A 23085-nucleotide genomic window follows, 5' to 3' on the forward strand; every position below is an offset into this window, starting at 1 on the left:
CCTGGCTGACCTATGTTGTGAGCTCATTATGACAGTAGGCAATAAAAACCGATGCAATGGTCAGTTTTAAGAACCAGCCACATAGATGTAGGAAATGCGGTTAACGGTATCATTCAAAATCATGCAGACAAATTGTTTAGAGCTAAGCAGTTGTATAAATAAATATCTAAACATTCACCAGTTCATTGCGCAAACCTAATTGCATATGTCTACAGTTTGAAAACAGTTTGGTTAGCCTATATTCTTTGCAAAAAAGCACGCAGGATAACAGGACACGAGTAATACAGAGACGAAGCGCTGAACTCAAGTCTCCAGTGCCTGTCCTCGCAATGATTGTGTTTTCTTATGGTGATAACCACTTTAAGATTAGGAGCAAAGCGCTAAACCGTTTTTCATTTCTTATTGTGCACTGGGACTGTCATCTTCATTTTGATGTAATTGTCCGATCTATTCAGCCAAGAAGCTCGTACAAATTGCCAATATACTTTCCGGTAGCCAAGCCCATGAATGAAAATTTCTTGTAAACTGTCTCCCACAGAATTTCTAACATATACGAAGTCTCAATAGGGTATGGAGACATCTCTTCGAAGTGTTCGGTGAAACAAGCAATGAATATCAGTTCCTATGTTAGTGGCTTATAGCCCACGAGTTCTTTACCTGTTTTGCAATTGCATCTTAATGTTGAAATCAAGAATCTGTTGAAAAACGCATGTAACATTGCATATATATGCATAATGTCACATAAAACTTATATTCCATTCCTTAATTTCTATTCCTTAACATTTCTCAGCTAGGACTAAGCACACCTATTTGCAAGGCTTCTGTATACATACTTAGAAACATACAATTCACAACACGCTTTCACGTAATCTACCTTGATATATCCGACATGCGGCGTTTAGGATACTTTATATCAGATCTGAGTGGAATAAATGTTAGGTTTTCCAGTGTTCAACTCTTTAGCAGAATATAGTTAAATGTTGATTTGCCTGAAGAATTATATCCGTTTATTGCCAAGTTCAAAATGACTGACTTATTATTTTGTTGATATCCTTATTAGGGTCATTCCGTTTTCTGCAATTTATTTCCTCTAGAAATATAGCGCAATATTGTTCTCTTGGTCTGCAGTGAGTGCTTTTCATTGGAAAGAAACGGAAAAACATTAGTAGCATACTCTATGCTCTTTGATTTCAGCATGAAATGCTCTCTATGGCTTTATTACGTTTGCCTCTATGTGCTATGAAATAGGGCTTTCATCTTGATAATTCTTGTGTGTTTTTATACACCCCAACCTTGATGTACTACTGTGATGTGCATGAACCTTGGATTGTGGCTGTGTTTGGCGTAACTTAGTTTCTTGCTGTTGCTAAGTATTTTATCTGGCCTCTCAAAAGAAATGCATCTAGCTGAAATTCATACATTAATCTTTCATGCTCGCTACATGTGCACGAGCGGCAGTCAACTTGGGCGCTACGTATTTATCTTCGGCTTCTTGTTAGCAGCGTAAACTAAATGCAAACGCTACGACAGAGAAAACATTACGAAACCTCTGCGCCCTGTCATGCATGCATGCGTCGGTTGAAAAAGAAGCCGCGTGTTTTGGTTATTTGGAAGCAGTCATTTCGCCGCAGATGGTTATCTGAAATGACCTCTTAGAAGGCGCGTGACATTTTAAAAGATATGCGCTTTATTCTCCATTGGTCGACAATAAACTTCAGTTGAGTATTTAGGCGACTCTAACGAACTCCACTTCGTGCGCGGCTATATCTGGATACCGCTGCTACCCGGCATAGTAATAAGTAACAACTAATTACTACATCCTCGTTACGAGCAGGAGAGGCAGGGATGAAATCGTTACGAACACAGTAAGTTCCTTGTAACTGGTTCTAGCAAAAATCTTAAAAAGTGTGTATTGCACAGCACATTATACTATACTGCGCACCAACTCTTATGGAAGCATTTTATTTCCTTAAGTTTATGCATGGGCAGTTTATTCAGGTCTACCTTCTAAGCTTTCTCCGGCATTATTTGGAGCATGGCAATTATTTTTCGCCTTTCAAAAAGGGGCAACGATGTGACCTGAAGCTGCTGCGCAGTGACTGGCTTGATTTCAATGACCTAACGGGCTTCAAATTTCTACGGCCCCTGCTGCCTGCTCGCGGCGGCCTGCGTGATTATTATGGACCTTGCCGCCACCGAGGCATGGCGCCAAAGCCATACTCATGGAGCGCCCTGGGACCCCCTTCTTACTCTTGAGTGGAATTGTAATAAATGTTCCTGACACCCAACTGATGAAAAGCGTCTCGCTAAGCCATGTTTGGTGGCCGAATGATGCCGCTTCAGGTTGCAGATAAGGGGGAAAGCGTTGCACAAATAACGAGAAATTGGTGCCCGAATGTTGGCCGTCGGTTTTGCTTCGACATCACCTCGCGGCCACCGACAACAGAACCGAAAGCATTTAATGGTTAAAGGATTTCAATACTACAGGAGCTTAGCTGTTGTAATACAGTGACCCTTAGCAAAACATGTAAAGATGAACAACGCAAAAAGACACTTCAAAAATAGAACGTTAAAATGAACAATCTTAATTTTGTTTGTCAGGTTAGCAAATTAAAAAATTACATTTTAATTTGATTGATGTCCGCTAAACGAGAGAGCAATAATTCTTTCGGCATCGGTCTTAATATTGCTTTTACGTAGATTGTTTCTTTTCACAGAACACCGTGCTAAAGTTGCATTCCACCTGATTCTTTTCTGAGTAGCATTCTCCAAATTCTTATTTGGAAGACCATATTTTCTATTGACGTTTCTGCTTTCCTGTATACACCATTACATGAACGTCCTGCACACTTTCGGCACGAATTATTGCTCTGAGACTGTCTACGAGTTCCATAAAACATCTTTCATTCAAAAGCACCAGAACTCACGAACACAAAGGAGCGCGGCTACGATAGGAGATAGCTTTTAATGCGAAACATTTCATGGTTCATGAAAGACGTCCTCAGAACATGCCCCCAAAGTATCCTACCAAACTGTTTTTTTTTATGAGCAAACACTTAATACACACAAAAAATGGTACCCATGCCAATACTCGTGCCATCATCCGTCTGTGTCCTACCAAATCACCCTAACCCCTACACCATGTGACTTCCTACGAACGTGTATCATTCTTCTCGTCTAAAGTAGGACGCTGGAAGGAAGCGAAATGTAGACACAGAAATAAAAATATTATAAAATAAAATCAGCATATAAAAGGAGAGAATAAATAACAAAAATACAAACAAGAAAAAAAAATATCACACGTCCCGAGTAGAAACAGCAACTCAATACCTCCCGCGCGTTTGCATTACAGAGCAGGTTCCGCAGTGATATCAAATATTTTTTCTACTGCGCTATTTGACATGTTCTGTTTTCAAAGTTTTGAACGAGACGTTCACTAAAGTTTAAATGTCTTCTCAATGGAGCCATGCTTGGCACTCACAGTATTTGTCGAATTTTCAAAGAGCGGATAATGTGCTTGGAAGCATCATAATGAAACCCATGTATCGGACCTTCTGCTGCAATCGCCAAATCTTACCCATTGTTCAGGGAAGGAGGAAACATTGTCGGTCATTTATGAAATTCGCCGCGCCTTTTGTGCAAACACCATACAGGAAGTGGCTTATAAATTGATGTGTCAGTCTCCAAAAATTTACAAACATGCTGGTTCACTCTTAGTATGAACGTAGTCGCTGTCTTCAAACCGTCATTGCATCCGAATCCACCACGCATTGCATCGAAGTGGCAAGCCATCGAAGCGCCTCTTCCAGGCCCCTGTGATCACTGGGACCGCTTCTGCAGTTTCAGAGCGCACTAGTCTTCAAAAAGAGGCTGCTATCGCCTTCATGTGCTGCTACACTCTGTAAGCGTAGTCTCTGGTTTGCTTATTACAATCGCATCAGTTTCACAGATTGCATTAGCCGACAGTAGCACATCAAGTGCATTGTTAGAAATAGATTTCATGCATTGCGTTGGACGCCTTATCGCGTCTCTAATCCCTGTGCGAGGAACGGATGGTTTCAGAGAATGTTCTTTTTGATTTTAGCCAATACTGCTGTTCTTTGCTAACACAAAAACAAGACAGGTCAACATACCCCGGCACATCTGCTGAGAATTATATGGTCGTGAGGCGAACTTTGGAGCAAACACTATTTATGTTTCTTTGCAATGACGCACTCTGTGATGATGGGGATTGTTTACGCTGCTTTGGAGTGCAAACCTCAACCTTTGAAGGTTTCTATTTTTGGTCTATGCGTGATTCACATCTAGCTACGGATAGAGTGCAGTTGCCAAACGCCAATAAGCTTTCCGAACATCAACTAAACGATCTGCATATGTACACATAGGAGTTTAAGCTATCAATAAACACGTCGCGGCCGTTTTGCAGGCTTCTGAACACTGGCATCATAGTATAATAAAATATAAAGGAAGGTGATGAAACGCGCAGATCTTTAATTAGACAAGCGTTATTTAGACCTGTCCTGGCGAAATACCTCGACATAAGCAGAATATCTAAGTCGCAGTCCATTGCTTCTGGACTGTGGTACTCGTGTTTTCTAGACACTTGGGACATAAAATGCAGGATTCAAGGAGGTGAACATTTTGTAGTGCGTGCTGTTTATATGCCGACAGTAATTATGGCATACTTGCTGTGCAGCTAGTACTGGATGGCGTTATGGTGATTGTAATTGTAGGTTGAAAATGGCATTGTTTTTATGTCCAAGCTAAAGCTGAAATACGAACGTTTCATGCCAAAAAAAATCATATGGCTAGGCGTATCGAAGTATCACAGACCATAAAAACGGTTTTCTTCGTGTCTTACAGCAAAGCATAGAGCGAACTCTCAGGCCGCAGAAAAAGTGTTAACTATGAATAGTTATTGATAGCCTGTCGACGTGTTCTCGGACGTTATGTGCAATGCAGGTAAGCCCTGTGACAAGTTCAATATAAGAACTTTTTTTTTTATTTTGGGGTAAAAAATTCCTACATTTTCAACTGGAGAAATATCAACTGCGGGCAGATGAAGTGGAGAAATGAGGATAGAAATATTTAGAGAATATAAAGACAAGAGTGTGGACAAGGTGAATCGTGAAAAGGAGTGCAAATCTAGAATAATTAAGCTTTCTCTGTAGCCCTGTGCTTGTCCTGGTTTCTTGTGTTCCGTTGTAACCACTACTGTCTTTTTTGTTATGTAAACTGAGAGGTCCTTCAACACCGATGGTAGCTCAGACCGAATTTTCTACAATTATCTAGGCCTCTCTTCGTGCATGATGAATGCTGTCTGAAAAGTTCAAGATCTTCTGAAGTTAGTGCAGTCTAAAGCAATCACTATTTTTTGTGACGTGTGTTCTGTTTTTCTTCCGAGGTTAATTTTTTATCTTTTCAGCACAACAAGGCTCTTACTTCTAGCTTTGAAAAGTATTTTTGCCAGCTCGACGGCCCTCACAATATCATAATAGCATTACCACTCAGTCGATTTCCTTACCCTCGGCTTGTGGATTGAGAATTTAAGCCCCAATTGAAATTCACGTGCAGAAGTGGAGTCTGTCGTTTAACCACAATGCGGCCAGATAAATGAAAGCAAATTAAGGTTTCGAAAAGGTGGGCCTATTCATAAGTTTAATTTCAAGCAGAGACACGTAGGATTTGCCTCAGTGACACACCCACACTCTTGTTATGAAAAGCGAATTTTTAACTTCATCAAATAAATTTGGCCATAGCAGCCCAAGAAAAGTAGGAGCCGTTATGCACGATGTGCGTGATTTTCAGTGCACAATTTCTTTTCTGGCCGTCACGGTGACTTAGTGGTTATGGAGATTGGCTGCTGAACCTGAGGATGCTCCCATCTAATCCAGCGCGTGGTGGGTGTGTCTTGTTGGAGGCTAAACGCAAGGCGGCCGTGTACTGTGCGATGCACGTACATGGTAGAGGCCCCTGCAGTGAAAATGTACAATACCCTCCACTACAGCGTTCCTTATAGCATGAACCGATTTGCGACATTAAGCACTATAATAAGCCAAGTCAAAAGTTTTCTTTGCCATAAATAATTTTGCTTTTAGAAACTTCTTGAGAAACAATACTGCAAAGATTGTGCTAAAGAAAAGCTCATCAACAGGCCTTTGTAGCAGCTGTGCTTTGTAACAAATTCTTATTTTTACAATAACCACGTACAGCCAACATTCTAGTATTTTAAAGCGTTGCTTGCTTTTGATAATATTTTACATTCGGCCTATCTTCTTCAGAATTACAAAATTTCGCCAGCGCCTTAAAACTGCATTTCTAGGCACTGAGCAGATTAAAAGAATTCTAGCAGCACATGGGCATTGGCGTATGCAGTATTATTCTTATTTCTTCAAAAACCAGCTAACTCTTAGGGCACCAAAACTAGCCGCGTAAAATTGTGTTCTGCACGAAAAAATTACTTAGGGTTCTATAATGAGATAGCTTTTGAAATTTTGATTTAGCGGCTTTGATTTGAATGAAACATTAGCATCCGACGCATTAGGTTTTAAATTCACCGAAACAATCATGTTTATTTGAAAAGATGAATGTAAAATAGTACTGCTAAATGTAATTATAACGACGGCTAACCGCCTTTACGCCACATTTGCAAGAACGTGGTGCGTTTGTTCCGACAAAGACCGCGTTCGGAATGTTCTTTAAGCAAGAAGGAGCGCGACTCTTTGCTAACTCACATGCCTTTTACAGCCTACCACATTTACCCCAAGTAGTAGGCGCACTTGACCTGTGAAAGGAATGTAATAAATTATCTGTCATTTATTATAGTTGATGTACGACATAAATGTCGGCCATGGTATGTATAGGTCACCTCAGGCAAAATTCATGTAGTGTACAGTCTCTGCTACGTCTTATGCTGCCTTTATTCCTTTACTCCGATAAACCCCAGAATGGATTGTTTGACGACGCAGCACATGCTTGAAATTCTGTTGACTAGGACATCTTGAATGTAATTTATTAACCTGATATACATCAATTTTCTGGTAAAATTGAAAGACGCTCATAGAAGCAGCTTCAATTTCTAATTCAAAGTTGAAAGCGTATCGCAAAGTTTTTAAGCGGCGAGTCATTTAAAGTGAGCCGATTTTAATTTATGAAAAACGGGGTACTTTATATACATGTACTCGCCGTGCACATCAATAAATGTTCAAACCTGACTAATATGTCGCTTGATTTCTATTTATTAAAGCTGCATGTGTTGTCTGCAATCAATTCGTTCGTTCATTCAAGCTGTTTTTTTCTATTGCCCATAAATGTGTATATTGCGGTGATCATGAATTATGGCGCGAAACGAGCCGTGACTCACGTTCGTAGGCTTGCCACCTTTTGCAGTTGTGTTAAATAGTATTTCGCGGTAGTGTTGGCTCTGTTTGGGAACGTATTAGCATTTTCATTTCTTTTCAACGTGTTGGCCCACACTTCACAGTGGACAATGAATTATAATGTTCACCATATATGGTAGCCATACAACGACCTATTGATTGTTGGGAAATAACTAGAGCTGTCAAAAATCTCATGACACTGCGATGTCGAACTCTCCGAGCGTGCACAATGTCACCCAACCGTATTCAACCCAGTGCATGAGAGCATTAGAGAATATTTCTCCTCACACCTGCATGTCACTTTCATATATGGTGATGACTGTTTGCTGCCCGGATGCCTCTCCGATAATTAGCTGAACCATTAGTTAGCGGGATTGGTTGACTAAATCTAATTTGACTTACGCGCTTATCCATGGTGCAGCGGTGGCGTAGCGGTAGAACATCCGCCTCGCATGCAAGAGAACCGGGGCTCAAATCCCGGTGCCGCGCAATTCTCCACCGGATGACAAAAAAAAAAAAATCTGCGTGTCGATGGAATTGCATATACAGGCTTGGGGTGCGACCTGATGCCGGTGAACACCTCCGGCAACGCACTCCCTCACCAGAACAGGAGTTGGCCACCCTGGTGCAGTAATTGGCCACAACCTCCTATGATAAGCTCCATAAAACCTCGGCCCTCAGTCACCAGCGGCTGCGGAACAACTGACCACGGCGGCGGTCAGACCTGTGACGCAGCAGGGGGTGCTAAGAAAGCCTGGCTCCGCTGGACAGGCCGCCATTGGAAACTGACCCTGGCAACGTTTAATGCTAGAACCGTAGCTAGTGAAGCTAGTTTAGCAGTGCTGTTAGAGGAACTAGAGGGCATGAAATGGGATGTCATAGGGCTTAGTGAGGTTAGGAGGCCGAATGAGGCATATACTGTACTGAAGGATGGGCATGTACTGTGTTATCGAGGTTTACCCGAGAGGCGACAACTAGGAGTAGGTTTCCTTGTCAATAAGTATATAGCGGGTAATATAGATGAATTCTATAGTATTAATGAGAGGGTTGCAGGCATCGTAATTAGGCTTAATAAGCGGTATAAACTGAAGGTTGTACAGGCCTATGCACCTACATGTAGTTATGATGACCAGGCAGTTGAAAGCTTCTATGAAGATGTAGAATCGGCAATGCGAAAAGTAAAGACGCAGTATACTGTACTAATGGGAGACTTCAATGCCAAGGTAGGGAAAAAACAGGCAGGAGGCAAGGCAGTAGGTGACTATGGCATTGGTTCTAGGAATAGCAGGGGGGAGTTACTAGTTGAGTTTGCAGAGCGCAATAACTTACGAATCATGAATACCTTCTTCAGCAAACGGAAGAACCGAAAATGGACATGGAAAAGTCCTAACGGAGAGACTAAAAATGAAATCGACTTCATAATGTGTTCAACCCCCGCCATTGTGCAGGATGTAGAGGTAATCGGGAAAGTTCGATGTAGTGACCACAGGATGGTGAGGTCCCGAATTAGCCTAAATTTGAAGAAGGAACGCAATAGATTAGTAAGAAAGAAACCCATCAACGAATTAGCGGTGAGGGGGAGGACAGAAGAGTTCAGGATCTCGCTACAGAATAGGTATTCAGCTCTAACTGAGGATGGCGACATTACCCTAGAGGCAAGGAACAATAATTTCAGAGATATCATTACTGAGTGCGCGGTAGAAGTAGGCGGTAGGATAGTTAGAGAGGATACCGGTAAGCTGTCTAAGGAGACGAAAGATTTGATTAAGAAACGGCAGAGTATGAAAGCTTCCAATCCGACAGACCAGATCGAATTGGCCGAGATATCAAAGCTAATCAATAAGCGCAAGGTGGCCGATATAAGGAAGTATAACATGGAGAAAATTGAGCATGCTGTAAAGAACGGGGGAAGCCTTAAAGCGGTAAAGAAGAAATTGGGCATAGGCCAAAACCAGATGTATGCGATAAGGGACAAGGCGGGCAACGTCATCACTAATATGGACAAGATAGTCAAAGTAGCCGAAGAGTTCTATACAGATCTCTACAGTAGCCAAAGTAGTCAGGACCGTAATGAGATTGGCGGTAGGGAAAAACAATCAGACGTTCCACCAGTGACGAAGGACGAGGTCAAGAAAGCACTAGAAACTATGAAAAGGGGGAAATCAGCTGGAGAGGATCAGATAACTACAGATTTGCTGAAGGACGGGGGGGATATCGTGCTAGAAAAACTGGCCACCCTGTATACGCAGTGCCTGGTGTCATCGACGGTACCGGAAGCATGGAAGAATGCAAACATTATCCTCATTCACAAGAAAGGGGACTCTAAGGACCTTAAAAATTACAGACCAATCAGCTTACTGTCTGTTACGTATAAGGTATTTACTAAGGTAATCGCTAATAGAATCAGGACAACCTTAGACTGCAATCAAGCAAAGGATCAAGCAGGGTTTCGGAAACGGTACTCTACTATCGATCATATCCATACCATCAATCAGGTGATAGAAAAATGCGCGGAATATAACCAGCCCTTATACATAGCATTCATTGATTACGAAAAAGCATTTGACTCAGTTGAAACCTCGGCGGTGATGCAGGCATTGCGAAATCAGGGGGTAGACGAGCCGTACGTGAAAGTGCTGGAATATATATATAGTGGCTGCACAGCAACCATAGTTCTGCATAAAGAAAGTAACAAAATTCCCATAAAGAAAGGTGTTAGGCAACGAGACACAATCTCCCCAGTACTATTCACAGCTTGTTTAGAGGAAGTATTCAGAGACTTGGAATGGGAGCAGTTAGGGATAAGGCTAGATGGAGAATACCTCAGTAATCTGCGATTTGCTGATGACATTGCCTTGCTAAGCAACTCGGGAGATGAACTGCAAATAATGATTGATGACCTAGACAGGAAAAGTCGAAAGGTAGGCTTGAAAATCAATATGCAGAAGACTAAGGTAATGTTCAACAGCCTCGGGAAGGAACAGGAGTTTACATTAGGTAGCAAAATACTGGAAGTAGTAGGCGAATATATCTACTTAGGACAGGTAGTAACCGCAGATCCGGACCATGAAAAGGAAATAACAAGAAGAATAAGATTGGGATGGAGCGCATTTGGCAAGCACTCGCAGATTATGACTAGCAGCTTACCGGTATCGCTCAAAAGGAAAGTATACAACAGTTGCATCTTGCCTGTACTCACCTATGGGGCTGAAACGTGGAGGGTAACCAAGAGAGTTCTACTTAAGTTGAGCACAACCCAGAGGGCTATGGAACGAAAAATGGTAGGGGTAACATTAAGAGATAGAAAGCGTGCAGAGTGGGTCAGAGAAATAACTCAAGTTAACGACATTCTAGTGGAAATTAAGAAGAAGAAATGGACATGGGCAGGACATGTAGTGCGAAGAGAGGATAACCGATGGGCGCTGAGGGTAACAAACTGGATTCCAAGGGAAGGAAAGCGTAGCAGGGGGCGGCAGAAAGTTAGGTGGGCGGATGAGATTAAGATGTTCGCAGGGGTCAAGTGGATGCAGCTAGCACAGAACCGGGTTAAGTGGAGAGATATGGGAGAGGCCTTCGCCCTGCAGTGGGTATAATCAGGCTGATGATGATAATGATGATGATGATGATGATGATGATGATGATGCTTATCCATGCAGTCAATTATGCACAATTAAAGCATGCAACACAATGACAACAAATGCGTGCCGCCAAGGAGTGCTCATAAAATCAACATTCACAAGTCTTGGGGAACATGTGTATCTTTAATGCGTTCATTAAATTGTCAAAGCCTATTCTTCCTGTTATCTCTACGCAAGTTAGCACTTCCTGATCTAGGTACAATCAGGAACATTCCAAAAACCATGAATATTGCATCAGCAGCTATGACTGTGCATGAAAGGATCATATCAATATTTTTGACCCAATCTTGATGCCCTGGAGTTCACCAGTATGCAACATTTAGTGCCGTCGAATGCCAATTTTTCATATTATACTTAAAGTGGTCCCACGATTGGGAGCACTGTATAGTATGAAGTGGTAAAATACAAAGTTTGCTCCTGTGCTTGCTATGTTTGAAAGGCACGTTTTATGGGATTGTGCAGAACGACACACACAGCTGGTGACAAAGGTTTCCAGGGCGTGAGAGAAACAAATTTGGTGTAAAAGGGATACGTTCCTTAACGGTTAATTGATTTCACTATATGAAGCCACAGCACGTGAACCTGACGTTATTTTCCAAAGGCCTGGTGTCCGGAAAGCGGCAAAGGAGAGTATTGACTTTGGTTCATGAAGACGCTTGTCTAAAAAGTTTCTCCTCAAAAGGGCGTCGAAATAATATCAATAAGGCTTAAGGGAATGATCTCCTCTGTAGCAGTTATTTATCACAGGGCGTACTCAGTCAGCTCTACCAATCTATGATGAATTAAAGAAGAGTAGTGAAAAAAAAGGAAAAAGCTGCTAGTGTAAGGCAATTATTCGGCTCTAAAATGTTCAGTGCCTGATGCTAAAGAAAGATAACGGCAAACATGTTCAATGCCTGACAGTCAGAAAAGACAACAATGACAACGCTCGCTCCGACGCTCGTGCGTGTGCTGACATAAGCTCTAGGATTGATCTACGAACGTTCCCTTGACTGTTAACGGAGTAGCGCCCTGTGCAAGGCCTTCTATTACAAGTGGTGGAGGTGACACAATCCCTTCAACCTGGAGCTCCGCAGCCGTGCTTTTGCCTACCACTTCCGCGATGCCTGAGACCGCCAACCAACAGCCAATCACACCCCCCCAACACCTGTCAGCTGTTCCGGCACACCGTGGCAGCGTCACCCAGCCATCGTCAGCGACACCGATGACACTGATATGGAAGACTGGTTGGCGTCATATGAACGCATAAGTGCTTATAACAAGTGGGACGACACCGCCAAGTTCGCAAACGTTATCTTTTATTTGAGCGACGTTGTCAATCCATGGTTTTGCAACCGCGAAACTAACATCTATACCTGGACGGCTCTCAAGACTATCCTGACCGATGTTTTTGGCCGTCCTGCTATACGTAAGCTCAGCGCCGAGCAACGCTTGCAATGTCGGGCACAACAAACCGGCGAAAACTACACAAGTTATATAGACGATGTCGTTGACCTCTGCAAGCGTCTAAACCATAACATGAGCGACGCCGATAAGATAAGGCACATTATGCAAGGCATTGGCGATGATGCCTTCCAGATGCTCGTCGCCAAAAGTCCTCAAACTATGTCCGATGTTATAAGCTTCTGTCAGAGCTTCGATGAGCTGAGAAAACAGCGCCTTTCCACACGACGTGCTGGTCTTCAGCAGGCCACCCTTTCCAGCTTGACTCTCTCCGGGCCAAAGTCGCTCATGGAGCATATTGAACACTTTGTTCGAGACGAAGTCGCACGCGAGCTTTCCTTGTCTTTCTGCCCGCCAATGCCTGCGCCTGCGCCGCCGCTCACTCCAACATTATTACCGTATTCATTGAGGGAGTCCATGTCGAAGCACTTGTGGAGACTGGCACAACCGTTTCACTTCCAAATTACGCCCTCTGTCGCAGACTCAACAAAGTAATGACGCCGATTCCTGCCGTTTCTCTTCGCACCACCAGCGCTCAGGATATTCTACCCTTAGCCGCCTGCACCACCCGCCTTCTCATCGACGACGTTCCCTACACAATAGAATTCACCGTCCTGGTGCATATCCGGTGCTGCTGTCGCTACCGCGCATGTCGCAGAGGACACTGACGTTCCGCGTTTCTCCTCAGTGCTTGTGCCACTTTCTTGTGCTGCTCTTTCCGACACCACTGTTATCTACACACCCTCCTTACGATGCGCTGACATAAAATCCGTGTTGCTGCCCCATGCTGTGCTGACAATTCTTCGTACCTGAAGTGCTATTCACATTTGTAACCTGCCCCAGTCCTACCACTTTGCTCCGTGGCCATTACCTGGGTAGCGTTGTCTTGCCCGATTCTACTGCCACCTATCCTTTCGTCGATACCACAGCCAGCCTACACATCAGCGCTATAAAGTCTCTTGTCGTCTTTCCATGTTCCCTCTAAGTTTTCCACCGGTCCATCGACGCTGCCCTGACGCCCTTACAACGAGCCCAGCTTGTCGCCATCCTACAACGTTTTGCGGCTTCGTTCGACACCCAGCAACTTTCGTTGGGACGCACAACTACTGTTACCCACCGTATTAACACCGGCTCCCATGCCAGCTTACCGCGTCTCAGCCGCTGAGCGCTGCATCATTGACGAACAAAAAGGTGACCGACATGCTCCAGCGCAGCGTGATCCAGCCGTCGTAGAGCCCTTCGGCGTCTCCGGTCGTCCTGGTCAAGAAAAAAGACGGTAGCATCCGATTCTGTATAGACTTTCGCCTACTGAACAAGATCACTCGCAAGGACGTTTACTCTCTCCCTCCTATCGACGATACCCTTGACTGCCCGCAGGGAGGTGAGTTCTTTTCTTCATTAGACTTGCGTTCCGGTTACTCGCAGGTGCCGAAGGCAGGGTTCAATCGCCCCAAAACCACTTTCGTCACACCCGATGGGCTCTATGAGTTTGATATCATGCCACTCGGACTGTGCAATCTCCCTGCTACATTCGAACGCATGATGGACAACCTACGCAGAGAGCGCAAATGGCACACTTGCCTTTGTTACCTGGATGACGTTGTCATCTTTTCCCCGGAGTTTTCATCTCACTTCCACCGCTTTGAGACAGTTCTGCGATGCCTACCCGACGCTATACTCCAATTAAATTTAAAGAAGTGCCATTTCGGAGCACGGCAGCTAACCATTCTCAGACATGTCGTTTCCAAGGATGGCCTGGATCCCGATCAGGCAACATTATGCGTTTCAGCAGAATTTCCTATGCCCGCCACTGTCAAAGAACAGCCTTGGAAATGTTTTTCACAAACGATATATTCACAAAGATTTTTTCACATACATAATAAACTTGTTGTTTGAACAATGTGACGAAACGCGTTCCACATATGAAATGACAAGCAGTTGGCGCCGTGGCCACTGGAAAAACTCTTGCCAAACGTAAGGGTATGTAGAAAAGTGTCTTTTACATCTCGCAAGAATAAGAAACGGTTAATTCAACGCAAATATAAGTACGACAAAGAGACCCCATCATCTACTTGGCAAAAAAGGTTCGTTACACTTTCTTCTCGTAAGTTGAAGCCCCCATAAAAACTGATAAGACCCTGTGTATTTTTTGCATATTTTCCCTTGAACAGTGTGAAACGTGCATCACATAGACAACGTTGTTCACAAAACATAAATTGCACGTGATCGCGCAAGCAAACCTGGGAAATTGTTTGCCCCCCCCTCCCCCTCATTTTTCAGCCCTATTCTGCAAAATCATTTGTCTGCTGACGCCAGTATGGGTCACTATCACTGTAGTTTTCAAAATGTACCACGAAGGTTCGTTGGGACCAAGCGCGGTAAATAAGTACCTAGCGAAAGGTTTGTAGTGCGTTTGACTTTCCTGAGTTTGAGATGTGCAGTGATGTTACAGCAATAATAAATATAAATACGAAATATTTTAGCAAGAAGGGTTTTAAAAAGTCTCGGTATACAAAAACGCCTTAAACAGGATCTCGAGTTTAATTAGGGCGCTTGCCGGCATGTGACTAGGTTTTCGTTCATAAACAATTTTGGAATAGAAAGACCTTCTCAGCGACCTGGGAGCTTTAGGTATCAAGCCATTTTTAATGTGCATTGTGAAATGTGCATTGTGCATTTTTAATGTATTTTGCCTTTTACTCTGTTATTGCTTATTTGTGGGTCTTTTTCAATTTTTCCAAGCTGTTGCCTCACAGTTTACAACAATGCATGCTCATACCACTCCCCTTTTGGTAACCACCAATGCGGGCTAGAATGATAAATAAAAAAAGGAATCAGAAGCAATGCCTATACTTTTTGCTGCCAGTGGGTAATATTTAACATCAACGGTTTGAACATTTCTACGACTTAACCCTTGCATTCAATGCTTGCCGGGCGTTTGCTTTAGGGTTCGCTCCCGTTTTTCTCGCAGCGATCTCCAGAGATTTACAATTTTAGCTATTATTTCAGACTGGTGGGAATAATGGGTTGAACGTCGTATTAGGTTTGTTAGATATCACAATTCACTTGCAGCCCACTTGACTCGCAGCGCATAGATATCGCTAAGGCGCTTATCAACAGCTTAAAAAGAAAAAACAGTGCTTGACGACAAACCCATCTCCCGAGGCCTGTAGAGCGAAAGCCAATCTCAGTCTCCCTGTCAGCCAAGCTCCATGAGAGCAACTTACTGCCCGTGAATTTGTCTGTCACGGGCGTGCACCGGTGCCGGGCATTTGATGGAGCGCGTAACAAGGTTACACGCCGACCAATGAGCAACACTTAGCTGCGAGAGGTTGTATAGCACTGTCGCGGTCATTTAGAACTACCAATATCCGGATAACCGACCAGGCAGCAGAAGTTACGTGTAGAGAAAACCGCAACAATGCTACCAATGTTTTTCTCGGCTTCAAAAGCATACGCCCTCCACGCCCCTTCTGAACTTGGTGAGAAAAGGCAACCGGATAGAGCGAGAAGAAAGAACGTGGTGTGCTGATTGAAATGTTCGTTGCAGAAATGCACGCGGGACATGGAAACTGCGTTGGCCGCCATCATCAAATTAGATGTTCTGATAATCGTCCTGCTTTGAGAACGTGTAAATGGTGTTCTAGTGCCTGGTACTGCTGGTGACGTGTGAATGCAAGGACGAGCGTCGATTTTAGGGTGAACAGGGCCCTCGCTCGGGTATCAAATGAGGCAGGCAGAGTTCCAAAACTAACAAAGAAAACAAGTACTGACTTTCTTAGTTTCTGATAAGACCATACCACTACCTTTTTATTTTAGCATCAGTAACATTCTGTATAATGTATTTTCCTGTTTTATTCTCCCGTGATCCTTCTACGGCCTTTTTTTTACTCCTTCCCTTCCAGAGACCATATTACATTTGTTTTCCAACGCCCTAGCGATTATTGTCCATAATTATTTCCAATACCTTATAATAGAGTTTGCACTGATTTGAACAGTGCTCTAGAAAATCGGCTTATAGAAACCACATTATCCTCAGTGGCGGAGCACTGACAGACATAGGTAGAACCTAATGGTTCGAGTAATCCAATATAAACAAACTCAATGAAGACGAATTGAATTTTAATAAATATTTCGTTTTTACAACTCAAGACATCTTGATCTCAGTTTTTTGGGTGCTCTAACAGTCTTTGTTGGAAATATCGTAGCTACCTATGTCGGCGCAGAGGAGATCAAACAAGAAGTAGCAGCACTGGGGTGTAGTTCCGTTTCGCAGGTATTCTTCCTTTACCCAGAGCTCGCATCCTGTAAGAGTGAAGGTATTAACAATTTCTCCCACAACTGAAGCCATCGCGTATTTGAGTTGTTTACCTTTGAAGCGCTAAGTAGATGTGGTCTTCACATGGCACTAAATGTCATCTTCAGCGAATACCTAATTAGATGTGGATGCCCACGATTCAGTGGTGGGCGCCCAAAAACACACTGCGCCATCTTTATGTTGACCTACATTCTTCTCACCCGTCCTCCCCTCCTCACTCCTTTACCTACTTTATTCTCACCCAGTTTCTCCTCCCCAGCCTTCTTCTTCGGAAGCAAAAGCGTATTTAAACCCCTGCCAGTAATGAATTCGCTTTGCCCAGAAGAAGAGAAATCCACTTGTCAATACTTTGGCTTGACCTGCGAACTGAGGCGTACCCCCTTTACCCTTGTTCAGTGCTCCTTCATATTATGCAAAATCTGTTACTCTAGGTGCGAAGCAGAGCTTTACGTTCATTTACTGAGCGTACCAGCACCAACAAAGCCCCACAAGGACCATGATCAGCAGTAGTACATACCTCAGGCTTTCAACAGCGTAACTGGCTCCTCGGACGATTTTATTTTTATACCGATATTTTTTTCAACCGTTCTCAAATTTGTATTTTAGATAATTACTCAACGAACGTCTGCACAGCTCAGTTTTACAAGTAGACGGAGATGTGAACGTGACTGACTTTATGATTAGACGATTTGTGAAAAACGTTACACGTTCATCTTTATTTATTTCTAGGAAATATTTTGTTTTACCAAATCGAAGGCCATTAACGTCAAATATGAGGGGGGTTTTAAATTCACATATTCGTTACTTTTCTTTACAATATGTAATAGAAAATTGCAAAACTGTTCATTGGTAGAAAGTTGCTCATAGCTTACTATAAAAATGACGTCCTTGAACGTAATAATGCAGTCAAATAATGTTACTTTCTTTATCGCTCTCAAATAATGAAATCAATCCTGTTTATTATGTGTAAGATATATAATAGACACTGGTTAATTAGCGTGCTATAACGGAAAGCCAGCTCATCAAGCTTTCTAATGCGTATTTTTGGTGTTCGATAATTCGGACTGCACTGTGTATAAAAACCTTTAACAATGACGCTTACTTTTATTATTCTTTCGTTTCAATTCCTCTCCATATAACTGTCCAATAAAATTAAGAAACGTTAATTACTTAAGTTTACTGAATATGATAACTTCCTCAGGCTTTACCTCATTCATTACGTCCGCTTTGTAAAACTGACCGGCACAGAACTGTAAAAACTGATCCGACTGAGTTTTTCAAATATAAGTTTCAAATAGGTTACAAATAAAATACGCACAATATGATTTCATGCAAGGCCTATTTGTTCACGTGTATCCTATAGGTTACTTACCCTTTCCATTATTTTCATAAGGAATGCTCAAAAGATTACAAGTTTCGCCATCGCTAAAAATCACTGTGTCGTTCAAGAGAGAACAGTCTGCAAAATAACAAGGTAATTAAAAGAAGGCTGAGAGAGTTTGCAGAAAAAAACCAACCGGCATACGTTAGACTTCTTATAAAGGTGCATGATGGTTACATAAAAAGAAACATCTGTTCAAGTGAAGTGAAATTCGTCACGTACGATGTTTTTATTCTCAACTTAACGACAAAAGATGGCCTCGCACTACAGTAGCACATAACATCCGTGAACAAAATATGTTCCTAATATAAACCTAATGATATTGCTACACTGTGGTTTCGCATTTGGCACAGGTATATATTTGTTAGAAACCCAAAGGTATTTCAACCGCTAGAATAAATTTCTACAAGTTTAAGAGTACACCCCTCCAGGTTAATTGAAGACATGATGTTACGGTCTCTCTCTTTCATGCTGAAATTTCGATATAATGAGCTTCAAGAGCAGATAAAAGAGGAACACGAAATAAAAACTAATGCCTCCTCAGCTGCATGAACATTATCCTCACATCGCATTTTGGAGAGGAATGCTACAGGTTAATATTGTTCCTCCTAATATGTGCGATGTGACAAAAACTATGCGCCAAGCCGGATACCTCCCTGAAGATTTTAAAGTGCTCAAGTAAGTTCTGATAAGTGAGGCCTATTTCTGTCATCGTTGAGTATTTGTTGATTTCAGACCATGGCATGTAATAGATTTGCTACGCTATTCGTTCAAAATCACTTAATAGCTTTCATCATAAGTATAGGAGAGATATATCAATCAAGTGCGCACAGGACCCTATGAAACTAAATGTATTTTAAACTATTGAAAGCGTTTGCTTTATACTCGGTCGTGTTTAATAATAAAGAAAGCATTTCGCACAATATATTAAAATATAATGCAAGGTAAGCTGGAGAAATATGGAATACGGAATCTTGAGCAGTTAGGTTGGGAAATACGTACACATTGAACACTTGTCTATTGCTGTCTATTAACGACACATGTACTGCATTGCGTCCTTTTAGTATCTATCTTATCACTACTCCCCTTCTAGATCCGTGCTAACAGTAAGCCTAATACAGTAACAGTAGTACCTCTTTCTACTACTCTAATAATTCCGACTTTATGTTTTCCTAGACGGAACAATTCAGTCGATACGGCAAATGAGACTGCTGAACCCAACGGTGCGGGATCGGGTCTCGGTCGTGGTAGCAGCTTCCTGAGCAAGAGGAACAGCAAGACGTCCCTATAGAGTTCGATATCAGTGCACGCGAAACGATATAAGGAGCCAGAATTTCCCAGAATCCTTTCTCGCGGCGTCCTTGATAGTAGGAGTTGGTGCATGCGACAATGAAGCGAATTATTAAAACCGACAGAAATGTTTTTAGGGCCAGTGAAATCAATCCCTGGCCAAAGCAGTTACTGCATACCTTTAAAATCTGTGTGCATAACACGGACGGTATCAATAAGATTTAAGGTAAGAATATGCATAAACATCAGTCTGCTACGCTAGCTACTCAACAAGCAGTTGCGGGAAACTGGTTCTCTAAATAGTTTTTATGATCATGGCACTTTCATACTGCAATATATGAGAATGTCACACTCATTGGAGGCTAATTGATCAAAAGTCACCTTACGTGGATCAGTGGAGATGCAATACAAGCTTCAAGGTGTTGCTCAGAAACACACCCCTAAGACTACAGATAGCTGACATTGTTTGCAAATCAAAGATAACTGATGAATTCTCCGTGATGATGGTGATGCAGCCGAACGTCGACGTAAGCTTTTGCGATTATATGCTGCTGTCGATCATCCTCGACGAAAACGCTTTGTGATGCACGGACGACTTAAACGCCCCAAATTATTTTTATTTCCTGTGCAGAACACGGAGACTGCTTTTTCGGTAAATAAGCGTGCAAATATCTCCAAAAACGAGATGATTAGGTCTTTACTGTACGGCACACCCAGTGTGAACTGTGTTCTTGTATTCACAAGCGCAGCATGTTCCTAGTCTTCATTTGCCTTCACTACGGCATTATGGGCCTTCTCACCAAAAGAGGTTTCATACTTTAGGATGTAAGCGTCATCATGTATCTACTTTTCTTTACAAAAATAACTGTTTTTAATAAATACAAAACTCTCCTACAGCTTGCAAGGGAAAAATCAGTTTCCTTTATTAAGGACAACAGCAGCGCACACGGAACAGCAATATTCCCGGGTGCTTCAGCTGAGCACTACACTCGTCGAAGCATTTTTTTTGTGATAATAATATTTTTTAAACTCTTCGTGCAATGCAGTAATTCATGATGAAGCAGCTCATTTACGCTGTTTATTAATATGAACGTTAGGATTTGTCTACTTTATTTTACTGTCTGCGCATGTTTCACTGATCCGTAGTGAAGGAACGCGCTGTCTCAAGATGCAGGTAAATTCCTCAAACCGCTTCTCAAGCACTATTTGTATTTTAGTTAGGGGGAAGCAGAACTGAACGAAGGCTAATGGAGCGCCTATGTTCTCAAGCTTAGCCAGTTTCGGCATGGGGACTTCAAGACAAATCCTTTTGCAGAAACGTTGGCTCGGCCTGCGAAATGACACTTCCCCTCAACCCTTGTTCAGTTCTTTCATATTCCTCAGCCATCTTCCTCTCATTCATCACCCTATACATCCGACTTTCATCAAGTCATGATTAAAAACGAAGCAACTGTACCAAGAGTCTGTCGTCACTTAGGCAGTAATATAAAACAAGGCAAAAAATTACAATGTCCACATATTGTCGTATAAACCGATAAGCTACAATATTGCTTGATGTCGAAGAAGATTTCATCTTAAGCAGCATAGCTTATTCGATATTCCTTCTCTCTGCCTTATGCCCCGTGTTGAAAAGGCATTTTGAATATTGAATGCAAGATTCAAGGCAACCTTAAGAGAGTTAAAATGAGCGGTAGTTTGGAGTCTGCAACACAAACGTTATACTTACTGTGTAGCTGGTACTGGATGGCGTTCGGTCGGATGTAACCGTATGTATTAAAAGGCAATGTTAATAGGTTCAAATTAAAGCTGAAATAGAATTTTTTTCTCAGTAGTATAGGATCAATAAACATAATTTTACACGACAGGCTTAAAAATCTTCTATTTACTCCTTCGCATATCGTAAAGCCTGAAGCAATCTTTCCGGTAGCACCTAAGTTTCACTAGGCACTTTTCGGAGTCCTCCACTACGGTATACTGAGTCGCTTTGGGGTGTTCAACCCCACGAAACAAATCAAACTGTGTATTTTACTAAGCTCTGTATTAACGTCGGTAGTATAGACGTGCTCCTAAAACGAAAGTCCAAACCGGGAATTCACAATAACTAAAAATATAGAAACGCCTTCTAGTTTGTTATAAATATTGTTTATATACATCTATAACTAAAGAACAAGTAAACTACCACCATCAGCGAAATTTTCACAACTTCCGCGGAGAGCTTTTACATACTGCTGAAAGTGCAAAATCCAACAACGATAAATATAAACAAATTAGAAAAAACAACAATGAGTAATGTAGTCTCTGATCACAGACGTAGCCATTAAAGATAACAAATGCATTTTCTCGTATATATATATATATATATATATATATATATATATATATATATATATATATATATATATATATATATATATATATATATATATATATATATATATATATATATATATATCTGTTTCGGTAAGTATCATCCTAGAAATAACTGACTCTTAAGCATCCTCTTTTTTGGGGACGCTAGCTCCCAGTACTGTTTTCATGTTATCAGTCTTTAACTGCGGTGTTCGCGCTGCTACGCAATAAAGGTTCAACCAACTAGCCATCAAGAAACTATTCTCGAATAATGTCATCTTCCCATCTGTGCTGCTTCGAGATCTCCATTTTACGAACCGACCGACGGGTACTTTCTTTTTTTGCTCGACGGCCATGCGGGATGTCGTCTAGCATCGCTGCAGAGTGCCCTAATTTAAAAGCTTGTAGAAGCAAGAAATTCGTAGCCCCCCAGTGCATATCTTGGAAATGAGGGTCCTCTTGGGCCCATTAAACATAGCTCCCCACTTTAGCCGCTCTCGAACGTACTGGATCCGCTCCCCTCTGGCGGAAAACTAGTAGGCAGGAAAGATTCCTGCTAGAGCACTGGACATTCCCTTTCAGCCAAGATTACACAAAAACTGATCCTTTGCATGAGTTACGAGCATTGGAAGCCATCTGAGTGCGCTTCTTCTCAGCCGCCTCTTCATCATACTTCTCTTCCCTTTGCTCTACCCGTACTTTAGAATATTTTGATATTGCCGAGAGCCAATTAAATGGTTAATAGAGGAGGTTAATGGACTCCTTGCATTGCCAAAAAATTACGCAACATAACCAGGCTAGTTTGGAAGCCCGGATGCCTAATTCAAAGCCATATTGAGCAGGGTTTTACATTCACAAGGGTAGAATGATGTAGTGATACCGGTTAGACAAAGTCAAAAGAAACCCAATAAGGTTCAATGTGAGCCTCACTCCGCTGGTCAGTGTATATGAAAAGTATATAGACTTGTTTTGTAACCACCATTTTACCTTCTCTGACCATTTTGTGCATCCATTACTTTGTTGATTTAAAGCCCAAAGGTGACAATTCATCAAACATTTCTCCCGCCGATTATAGACAGAGGAAAGGCTGCATACGATAAAGTGGCTCTTAAGCGATTGCTATCCTGCCGAGATAACTAAGTCGTTAGCTTGCTGGATTACTCAACCCAAGGACGCGGGATATTTTCGGCTCAGGAGGTCGCTTTCAATGGCCAAATCAGCAATTGCAGCAGACAGAAGAGCCAGGTAGTCTTAGCTTAGAATACATGAGTTCAATTAGGGATATGT

The 23085-nt window shown here is 42.2% G+C and overlaps 1 protein-coding gene across 2 annotated transcripts in view; it reads right to left on the bottom strand.

The window, feature by feature from the left end:
- Positions 1 to 16578: 16578 nt before the first annotated feature.
- LOC146173801 (female-specific histamine-binding protein 1-like) overlaps positions 16579 to 23085 on the bottom strand; it is a 73842-nt gene continuing 67335 nt past the window's right edge. The window contains exons 7-9 of one of the 2 annotated variants that reach the window (XM_084584292.1): positions 21176 to 21255; positions 18151 to 18237; positions 16579 to 16765 (exon numbers count right to left, since the gene is read on the bottom strand). In XM_084584292.1, coding sequence (XP_084440418.1) covers positions 16641 to 16765; positions 18151 to 18237; positions 21176 to 21255 — 292 coding nt within the window. In that variant the 3' untranslated portion in view covers positions 16579 to 16640. The remainder of the gene's footprint in view (positions 16766 to 18150; positions 18238 to 21175; positions 21256 to 23085) is intronic. The other variant, XM_084584291.1, reaches the window with a different exon arrangement.

The sequence above is a fragment of the Amblyomma maculatum genome, chromosome 11 (assembly GCF_055883805.1).
Source record: "Amblyomma maculatum isolate TAMU_Amacu chromosome 11, ASM5588380v1, whole genome shotgun sequence".
NCBI classification, from domain to species: Eukaryota; Metazoa; Arthropoda; class Arachnida; order Ixodida; family Ixodidae; genus Amblyomma; species Amblyomma maculatum.